Below are 10,331 nucleotides of genomic sequence, written 5' to 3'. Positions count from 1 at the left end.
CAGAGCAGCACAGGTACGTTGTCATTTGGGACAACGTAAGTTTCCACAGGGCTGCTCTGGTTCGTAACTGGTTCACTGCCCACCCACGCTTTTTAGTTGTCTCTCTCCCTCCATATTCTCCATTCCTCAATCCTATTGAGGAATTTTTTTTTCTGCCTTGAGATGGAAAGTGTTACCGAAATCCACAAACGCGTATACCTCTTCTCCAAGCTATGGAAGATGCATGTGGAGATATAGCAGCTGATGCTTTTCATGGCTGGAATCGCCATGCTAGGCGATATTTCCCCCACTGCTTGGCCAGGGAAAACATTGCTTGTGATGTGGATGAGGTGCTGTGGCCAGACCGCAACAGAAGAGAGGATGCAGCATAGTTTGTGGGTTGTTTTTTTTTACTGTAACTGTGTACACTAAATTCTTCTGTTTTGTATGTAGTGTATGTGCAACTTTGTGTTGGTTGAGAATGGGATGTACACTGTGTACATTGTTTTTGTGGTGCAAATAAAATACATTTGTTACCGTGTATTTGTGTGTTCTGAGTATAAAAACAATATTCTCAAATATTTTACAACACACTTATGTATGTACTGTCTGTAGTAAGTGTAACACTGAACAAAAAAAAGGCTTAAGTCATTATGATGAATGGAGAAGTGTTTTCCATTCATCATAGTGTTTTACATTGAGCACATCAGTGTTCAACTGGTTCTTATGAATGTATATTCATATGATGGTTTGTGTCATTTGAAAACAAAATACCATTTTGAGAAGAAATAACATTGTTTTGAATGTAAAGTTTCATTTTGCAGGAGAATTGAGGGGTTTTGCCCAGTGTGTGTGTTTTTTGATTTGTGTGTAGAGTTCTGAAAATATGAGGCATTCTTTCAGAAAATGTGGCTTTTTACTGTAGTTTTTGGGATTACAACGTTGATTTATCTTCACTCGAGCTTCTCAGCATCTAGATTCGGCGCACATCTGGTTCCAGTGTTAGCGTCGTTTAGCACTACTTCATATTTATATAAAAAACGGCCTCGCAATGCCTCCGAGCCGATAAGTACCCCGTGCTTGAAGTAACATTTACTATCGCCAAAACGGCGGCTGTAACACAGTGAATCAATATATTTGACCGTCGCGACCCGAGCGAAATGACTCGCTTCGCTATCAGAATGTGATCCATTGGGTCGATAACATTTGAAAAGGCTGTACCAGCCGCACGGAGACAATTTTACCCACATTTACGTTAGCGGAGCGCTAAACCGGAAGTTAGCCTGCTCGGCCGGCAAAAGTCAACACAGTGGACGCTGTAGCGCTACTGCCGACTAGCGTTTGGGGGTGTAATTGCTGAATTATGGACAGACCTACGCACACGTATAATGCATGGCTACGTGCGTAGCCTACGGCGGCCCATTTATACTGCTGCGTAGGGTCTATGTGCGTACCTGCGCCGTAGACTACACACGTAGCCATGCAATACTATATTTTCCAAAGTAAGGTCCCATGGTGGTCCACTTGAAGGGGAGGGCTTAGGCTCTCTATATATGTTTTTCATAAAATATGATCATGTTTTACCAAAATCAGTGTAAAGTTGTGTTTTTGTACACTACATCTGCAAGGCCCAGCCCCCACGAACACTTCAAGTGGGCGTCTGTCGTTTTTCCAACCTAATTCCTGCCTCATTTGTGGACTTGACAAACTAAATATATGAAATTCAGTTTTCACAAAAATCTGTGAATAAATGGAAAATCAGGTTACATTGTTTATATTACATTTTAATTTTCAAATTTCAATTAACATTTGAATTTTGTCCACTGTACAGTGGGGTACGACTTTGAAAATTAAATGACAGCTTTTCCATTTTCATTTCAATAAGGTCATAGACCACCCATACAGGTATGTGAAAAAGAAAATGCAAATTAGATTATTGCATTTTCATTTTTATTTGGAAAACTAACGCTATTGTTGAATTATATTTTCAAGATTTTTCAATTTTCATGTTTACATAATCATTTTAATATAGTTCCACAGGCTTCCACACAAGTAAGCATTAGAAAATGTGCATCTGCGGTATTTAGGACTGCAGGATTGTCCATAATACATTCGGTCTAGCTGCTCAAACACAGTTTACATAAAGTCAAACATCCCCTTTAAGCAATTAAACTGACCCATATTTTCCTTTACAGAACTCAAGGTCAAGGTGAAAGTCAGGGTTGCACCCAAGGACTTCAACACAAAAGGACATAAGTACTGCGGTACATCTTCTCTCCCAGCTGTTTCCAGTGTTTACCTAACTCCCCCTCAACACTGTAGTATCTCCATAAGAGAAAAAAATTTTTGCCCCCTGATGTCTTTACCGGCTTGGGTAGCAATGGGACAGAGAGAGGCCAGGCAGATAGGAAATGCAATTAGAAGTCACAGTAAAGAGGGAACATTAGCAGCCACAGACAAAGGAGGTCACAGTCCTGCAACTCCAGGTGAGGAAGGAGGTCGTAATCATAAGCACCCTGTCCCTTTCCTGCATCAGGAGGGGGTGGGAGGTGGCCGGGGAGGCAGCGACACAATGGCCTCAACTCTTTGTCAGCGGTCTCAGTGTTGTCCACAGGGCTGAACCCCAAATGACCATGTACTGGATGATCCTGATCCCACTTCCACATTTGGCCTAAATTATGACCTACTTGAAAAATAACGACATGTATGGATAGGCATTATACATAAACTTAATGTAAAGATTGATCAGATAGTGTCTAGTGTTGGTTGGTTTGACTTTTTTATCCAAAGTTGAACAAGTTTTTCACATATGACAAAATGACACCCAAGCAGGTTAGTATTATTGACGTAATTCCATATATTTTCATTGATGTCTTTTGTTTTGCTGAACCTATTCTGTGATTTGTTTTGTCTTCTACTACAGGGACATGCAATAAAATGACATGAGTCGTCAGGAAAATGCACAGAGATGACAGGAAATGTGTTTACACAGACCAGCATCAACATGATGATTTTCCAGTGGAGTAGATTTAACACGTCCTGTATCTCTGTCAGTCTAAAAAAGCGACTCACAACAGCATCCAACCAGCTGACCTTTAATATCCCCACAGCTACTCCTGCAGTAAGCTGCACATCCCAAATGTGGAAAAACACTTGTGTTAAACAAAGGAAATCCTTTAGACGGGAAAGAGCTCTCCCTTCGCTCAAGTCTAAGTACTGTATTTATTAATTGGCACCAACACAATACACTTGTGGTTCTTGAATTAACAGAACATTCCCATCCTTTTACTAGTGCAACGAACAGGATGTTTGTCTGTTCTCATGACAGCTCCTGCTCCATTTTGGCTCCATTGTAATGTTGTACTGGTCCAAATGAAAGTAAATTTGCAACAAAATAATTCTATGATCCATTTCAATAATTTAAAAGGCTATTACAAAGATATAAAGAAAGTGTCACTCGTATCTTACAAATGTTCAAACATGGGATATTTAGTTCTACATGCTAACAACCCTGTTTATATATGTATTTATATTAATTTCTGTCTTTGTTTCGTAAACCAAGCAATCTGACTGCTTTTGTTGTGTTTAAGCTTATTTTGGGAAAGGTCAGAACACTCATCAGATACCAAGTGCTCTGTATTTCCCCCCTCGTGTTCTTTATAAGAGATATATTTGGATTTTATTTAGGCTATGGATATCCGTGTCCTCTACGGTTAAGTGATGGCACATTGTTTTAAACAACAGCATGTAGGCCTACAAGAGTGTTTCCAAAGGTTCCTCCCATCTGGCTCCACCGGGCTGCTGACAGGTTGGCAGGTAAACATAAACATGCTGGAGGCATAAATCGCATTGCCAGTAAATATTGCATGAAACATCACAGGAGGGGTTGGGGAGTCATTTGTAGACCATTAACCACACAATAGGTGACGCACACGGACAAAAAGTTATTTTTGGGTCTGCATTGGGTAACACCTTAACATAAACAGATTTATTTACAAAGAAGAGACAGGGACAGTTGCTTACATTTAAACAAAGGCTTTATTTTTCTGTATTTACAATGTAAAAAAAATACTACATTTGCTTATTCATGCTAGGTTGCGTGCTGTGTAGATACAAATCATTACATTTATTTATTTAGCTGACGCATTTTATCCAAAGCGACAACTGCTATATATGTCAGAGGTTGCATGCCTCTGGAGCAACTAGGGGTTAAGTGTCTTGCATGGTCTTAAGTGGAAACATTGGTGAATGGACAGGGGGAATTGAACCCGGGTCTCTCACACCAAAGGCATGTATCTTATCCACTGTTCATTAACATGAACACATTAACACACAAACTTCACATTGTATATTCAAAAGTGCAATAGTTATTCAAATTAAATTCTTTAAATGAATATTTAAGTATAAACTGTCACAGTATAATATATGGTAAATTTTTTTTGAAATACTATATGTGAACTCACTATGAAAAGCTTGTATTTAGCTTTGTGTAATAGATATAGTGGAAGATAAATCTCTAATAATTTTCAAGTCAAGATGGTCTAACCCAACATTCTGGAGAGATCTTGGTTCTCCCTGGGAAAAGAAAGACAGAAAGAAAGAAAGAGCGGGAGAGAAACCTTACATTATTTATTGATGTGATACTGATGAGTGAGTGCATCAAACTTAAAAACATCACAGCTTTTTGTTAATAGTTACTTTTGATGATATTCTATATTTGTCATATTGACAACAAATCCCAACAACGAATTGATCAGTCAAAGTCTGTTTTAGTTCATTCCTTTGTGCCATGTCGGCTCTATTTTTGAGCAAAAACGATTAAAAAAAACATCAAAGAGCCACACTGTTGCACGGACATGCATCCATCATTACAATGAACATGGGCACATTAGTTTATTTTGAGCCAGTCCTGTATACACCATGCTGCTGCTGTGAAAACTTACAAGAGCACCAAATGTGTATTAATACGCGCCTGAAAATAGTCCCCAACAAATGCTCTATATTTACTTCTGTTTGGGTAACATTTGCTACAAACTACAGTGCCAATGTCTTTTAGAAAATCATTAGCATTTTAAAAAAAAGGATACTATATATTTATGACCTTCAGTGTGTTTTTAAATATTTACATTTCCATAAGGAACCAGCGGATTTGGGGCTGATTGCTACAGACAGGGAAATCAAAGTATTGAGACAGACTAATGTGTTTTTGTGTGGATTTGCTAACAATAACAAAAATATGGAATATTACATCTGTGCACACACTGTTCAGACTGCAACAAAAACACTTTCACATTCACTTTCAAACTAAAGCTAAAGAGACTTATTACTCACTGTGGGCCAGGAGGATTGATGAGGCGCTGCACATCCTGAAGGTAATGAGCAATGTTGACTGTTGGTTAAACATAAGGAAAAATTGATTTGTCATTATCATGTCATGAAGTAATCAATCAAGCTGCTCTAATGCTTCACAATACTAAAGAACTGCTCATTGTTGGCACTTCTTCTAAGGTGCTCAAAAGGCTATAAATATCAGAATCATTCATTCCAAGTTGATGAAAAGTCCCAGAATGGGTAAACAGATAAAAAACTGCAAATACTGCATTTATTAATTCTTACTTGTGCCACCTCCTGGTCCACTCGTCCTTCCAGCACCAAATGACGATCCAGTTCCACCATTACTATTCCCACTTGATGTTCCTCTCCCTGTTCCGCTTCCTGTCTTACTTTGTCCTGAGTTAATGTTCCCAAACCAAGAAAATGGGGAGAGGTTTGGCCCACTCTTGCTCGTCGATCCAGTTGACCCAGAGGATGATCCACTGGTTGATGGGCCTCTCCCACTCACTGCTGGTTTATTTGAGCCTATTCCACTTGAGCTAAGACTTGGATTTGACCCTGCTGAACCAAAGCTTGAGAAAGCTGGCTTATTGAGTCCTGACCCTGTGGAGCTACCTGACCCAGTGGACAATAGGGATGTGCTTGAAGAGCCCGCACCAGTTGATACTGGCTTATTGAATCCTAACCCAGTGGAGCTACCTGAACCAGGTGACAAGAAGGATGAGCTTGAAGAGCCCGCCCCAGTTGATACTGGCTTATTGAATCCTAACCCAGTGGAGCTACCTGACCCAGGCGACAAGAAGGATGAGCTTGAAGAGCCCGCCCCAGTGGATACTGGCTTATTGAATCCTAACCCAGTGGAGCTACCTGACCCAGGCGACAAGAAGGATGAGCTTGAAGAGCCCGCCCCAGTTGATACTGGCTTATTGAATCCTAACCCAGTGGAGCTACCTGACCCAGGCGACAAGAAGGATGAGCTTGAAGAGCCCGCCCCAGTTGATATTGGCTTATTGAATGCTCCGCTAAACCCAGGTTGACTGTGTGTGCCTGCCAGAGAGGTCGAGCCCCCTGGAAATGCAAACCCTGTCTGAAATCAAATAAGAGCAATGTTAATATGGGGGAAATTATTCTAAAAACTATTATCATTAACACTATACAATGCAATCAGACTATTTTCAAATTAACACACAAAACATGATTGTATTGAATTACGTTTTCTGTTTTAAGACACAAAACCCCTGATTTCTCAATTTGAATAACATCATAAAGCTTTATGTCTCGTTTATAAATTTGCCTGTACACAACAGGAGACACTTAACATAACTGATGGAAATATTTGCCCAGTTCTCACCCTTCTGCCCTTTGGTACTTTGCTGGCAGACCCTCTCCCACCACCTCCTCTGCACTTTATCAGGCTGCTTTGATTCCATACATCTTATGTAAGGCCTTAAGATCTCAAAGCACTGAGATAAGGGCTTTGTCAGTATTTCAGTATTTCTACTTCTATAAGCAAATTTATCTAGATGAGAATATTTTTGACAACACAGCTAGAATTTGAACGTCAAAAAATGACCTTATTGCTGTACAAAAGTATACAGAGCATTACATATTACAGGGGTTTGGTAAAAGTCAACAGCTACGCAATGTGATAACTTGAATAGACTCACATTACATTATACTATACTACAGAATCAATATATCTTGACTGTAGTATCTGCTGAAGCTGTCTCTAATGAAGCTCACAGCTTCCTGAGATACTCTTTTCTCCTGCTTTCACGGGCAAACTGCTTCTCTTAAAACAACAATTAATATTGTTCCGAAGGTTTTACAATATTGTTAATGGTACAGAAATGTACAGCTTGTGGCCCCAAGAGGCCATACTGCTGCTTACACCCCTGCAGAGATTATAACATGTCCATGTACTCAGTCAGTGCACTTGTTTTCTTACCCTAGACATGCAGGACATGTTGAGATGCTTGAGTTTCTCTGTAAGGTGCTCGACCTCTTTACTTTTATATTTGACATTGTTGCCCAGGACTTCTATCTCTCCATTTAGCCTCATCTTGTCCATGAGGAGTCTTTCCTTGTCCTCATCATGTTTCCACTGAAGCTTGTCCAAGTTCTGTTTGTTCTGCTGGATCAGGCCCGTGCGGTTCTGGCTGCACCAGCGGTAGTCCTCAGACAGTCGCCAATTCTCTGCCTTCAAGCGGCTGTTCTCGCCCTGGATGCCTGACACCTGGTCTCCCACACTATTCAGGTACTGCTGGAACTTGTCCTCCACTTCTCTGGACAGGCTGGTACAATTGGTGCGGATTTGCTCCAGGTGTTCCCTTTGTTTCGCACAGGTGAGCTGGAAGGCGATGTGTACAGGGAAGAGAGAATCAACCTTCTGTAGGAAAGCCTTAGTGACATTAGAGACACCACTCAAGGACTGGGCAAAGTCATCTTTGCATTTCTGTCTGTAGAACTCCACTTCCTTTTCATGTGTGGATTTGTCCCTCCTAAGACTGATGGCCTCCAAGTTAATGTTGTCCCTGTCTTTGGCAATCTGGTCCATTTCCATCCTCATTCTCTGCCTTGTTTGCGTGAAGTTGGACTCCACCAACTCAAGCCTGGCTTTCAGCTGTTCAGCCAGCAGCCCACAGTTACAGCCAGCTAAAGGTTGTAAAATCAAAAGAGAAAAAGTGTGGAAAAGGATAAATGTGTTATTTATTTAGTAGATTTAGTAGAGTTTGCGCTGAAGAAATGTCATACTTACTTTGTGTTTGGCATGGGCCAGAAACACGTGCTGTGTTCTTGGACATCGTCAACTCGCTAAAGCACTGTTGCTGTTAGTGAGAGAAAGGCCATTGGTGTTTTAGTGACTTGTTTAGACCAATTAAGAAGTATAGAAAAAAACAGGGAAAAACATTGATCATGTAGAATTTAACTTAGCCAAGGTTATTATCTGTCATACAAATATTCGGAAGTGGTGCTTTAATGTATAATAATTAAAATAACAATAAATCTGTTGTGTTGCCTCTTGTTCCAAAAACTAAGACAATAATCAGTGGTGTGAATATATATATATCAGTATTTGAAACCAGTATGATGCAATTAAAGCTCTTTAGAGCACACCTTTTTTTTCTGCTGAAGCTCAACTTGACTAATGCATTGCAGATGTACTGATGGGTATTTTGCTTTTATCTGTGCTCACACTACCAACAGTTAGTGAACCATACTGGCACAAACATATCCAATCCTTCATTTCTCTGGCTGTTGTAAGGTTACGGAGTTTATTCCTAATAAGTTAAATTGCCCATGAAAACACTAAAGACAGGGACTTGTACGGTATGTTAGATATAATCAAATGGCTTAGCTTAGTTTCTTACCAGCCTCCCTTCCCTTTCTTTAATAATAATCAATGAGATGTTTAAGTAGTTGCGCGTCACGGCAAGGTCCCAGTCATTTCGCGCCTTTTCAGTCAGGGTGACGTTAAGTAAGTTGGTCAGGTTCTTCCTCTGCTGCTTCAGGGCGACATTCTCTATGGAGAGCCGGCTGAAGCTCTCTTCCAGGTCCTGGATGCGCGACGTGCACGCTGAGTCCTGCTTCTTACCATAGATCAGAAAGAGCACCAGGCTAACTATGATAAGAGACTGAATGAGCGAAGAGAAGAAGAAGACAATCCGCATGTAGTAGCCGCAGCTCTTTCCCTTTGAGCGGTGCTGCATCTTCTTTCGAGCCTCCGAACTGTACTTGGAGACCTCGGAGTAGCCACTGCTGTACATGGGTACTGATGGCCAAAAGAGATTCAGAGAGAAGTAGTATATAGTTCAGTCCAAGACTTTAGGGTTACTATGAGCGGCCAAGTTCAAACAAGGCTCATCTCTAAATCAGAAGCCGGTCAAGTTCCTCCTCAGCACTCAGTTTCACAGTCCATTTGTTGTGCGCCTACTCTAACAAAGCCCAAAGCACTACAGACGAGGTCTAGGCATTTCCTTTCTGCAGCGTTGATAGCATGAGAACTGATCGAATTGTGGGTGAGGTGTAAGCATGGGCAGGAATTTATAAACTCCTCTGTCCACACACTTCCCATCATAGGAAGGTTGGTTGGCCTCAGTCCCCTCCCTCCGTAAGCTATTGGTTATTAACAGTTAGTGAAAGCTGTAGTTTATACTGTTTATTAGCACTTCTGTGTACTTGTGACTCATATAAATGTTCGTACACAAAGTGCTGTCCAATAGCTGTATGTGGACGTGTTGCTACAGTGTTTAGTGTGAGTAAATACCGCACAATGTTTTTTAATCAACCGGCGTATCACTAGCTAACCTGGCTAGTACAAACAGCTGGCTGAGCGAGATTTTACCACTTGTAACTGGACCGCCGCTAACTTGGGTGTGACGTCATTCCCAGCTCCAGCCTCCGACTGAGGTAAATGGAACGCAGCATACCTCCCTGCAGCACTGTCTGCCCCTTCCTACGCATAGGTTATCAACACACACACACACACACACACACACACACACACACACACACACACGCAGCCAGTTTGCATGAGTGTGCAGTAGGTGCCGCACACAACCCACACGTTTGTCGAGTTCGTGTTTAACACATCAAAAGGGCATTTTAGATTTCTTCACCATAAAATCTACTTTCATTAGCATTTGTTGTTGAGCAAATCAGTATGAACAATGCAAAAAAGAAGAAAAGTCTCAATTTGGTGTTTTGATTAGGTCACATTTATATTGGCAACACTTTCAGTTTTCTATTGTGGAAACCTACAGGCCATAACATTGCTGGACTCACTGTGTGAAGCTTCTCCATAAATGTGTCAAAAACATTTTTTATGGGATCATGAACAGTGTTTTCCTGTGCACAGCAGGCCAGGAGGACAATGGCTCATGTCGTTCTATTGATGTTCTTGTTCAGTGGCTCTTTGATGCCGCAAGTCTCTGTCCAACATGGTGACGTGGGTAAGCTTCCCTCTGTCTCATAGCATGCTCACACACACATACACACACACACACACACACACACAC

At 41.0% G+C, this 10,331-nt stretch overlaps 2 protein-coding genes across 3 annotated transcripts in view; one reads left to right on the top strand and one right to left on the bottom strand.

The window, feature by feature from the left end:
- Positions 1–2,654, top strand: part of LOC123972503 (D-beta-hydroxybutyrate dehydrogenase, mitochondrial-like) — a 5,157-nt gene extending 2,503 nt beyond the window's left edge. The window contains exon 4 of the mRNA XM_046052026.1: positions 2,516–2,654. Within this exon, the coding sequence (XP_045907982.1) occupies positions 2,516–2,654 (139 nt within the window). The remainder of the gene's footprint in view (positions 1–2,515) is intronic.
- A 1,344-nt stretch (positions 2,655–3,998) lies between these two features.
- On the bottom strand, positions 3,999–9,318 carry plvapa (plasmalemma vesicle associated protein a). 2 transcript variants are annotated; one of them, XM_046052279.1, is made up of 7 exons: positions 8,685–9,318; positions 8,072–8,141; positions 7,262–7,968; positions 6,270–6,400; positions 5,596–6,185; positions 5,311–5,368; positions 3,999–4,554 (listed from the first exon to the last, which is right to left on the bottom strand). In XM_046052279.1, the coding sequence occupies exons 1-7, from the start codon at positions 9,078–9,080 to the stop codon at positions 4,521–4,523; spliced, it is 1,986 nt and encodes a 661-aa protein (XP_045908235.1). In that variant the 5' UTR covers positions 9,081–9,318; the 3' UTR covers positions 3,999–4,520. The 2 variants fall into 2 exon arrangements, with proteins under 2 accessions (XP_045908235.1, XP_045908234.1); XM_046052278.1 differs by having other exon boundaries at positions 5,596–6,400.
- Positions 9,319–10,331: the final 1,013 nt, after the last annotated feature.

This window comes from Micropterus dolomieu, linkage group LG06 (genome assembly GCF_021292245.1).
Source record: "Micropterus dolomieu isolate WLL.071019.BEF.003 ecotype Adirondacks linkage group LG06, ASM2129224v1, whole genome shotgun sequence".
In the NCBI taxonomy this organism is placed as follows: Eukaryota; Metazoa; Chordata; class Actinopteri; order Centrarchiformes; family Centrarchidae; genus Micropterus; species Micropterus dolomieu.
This window is presented reverse-complemented; position numbering and strand designations above follow the sequence as displayed.

What these genes read in the sequence shown, in the direction of transcription:
- plvapa (XM_046052278.1), bottom strand. Translation starts at nt 9,080, where the DNA reads ATGTACAGCAGTGGCTACTCCGAGGTCTCCAAGTACAGTTCGGAGGCT. An exon ending in ACATGTCCTGCATGTCTAGG is followed by an intron (nt 6,401 to 7,261) that starts GTAAGAAAACAA and finishes ATTTGATTTCAG; the next exon opens with ACAGGGTTTGCATTTCCAGG. An exon ending in TGGACCAGGAGGTGGCACAA is followed by an intron (nt 5,369 to 5,595) that starts GTAAGAATTAAT and finishes TTTAACCAACAG; the next exon opens with TCAACATTGCTCATTACCTT.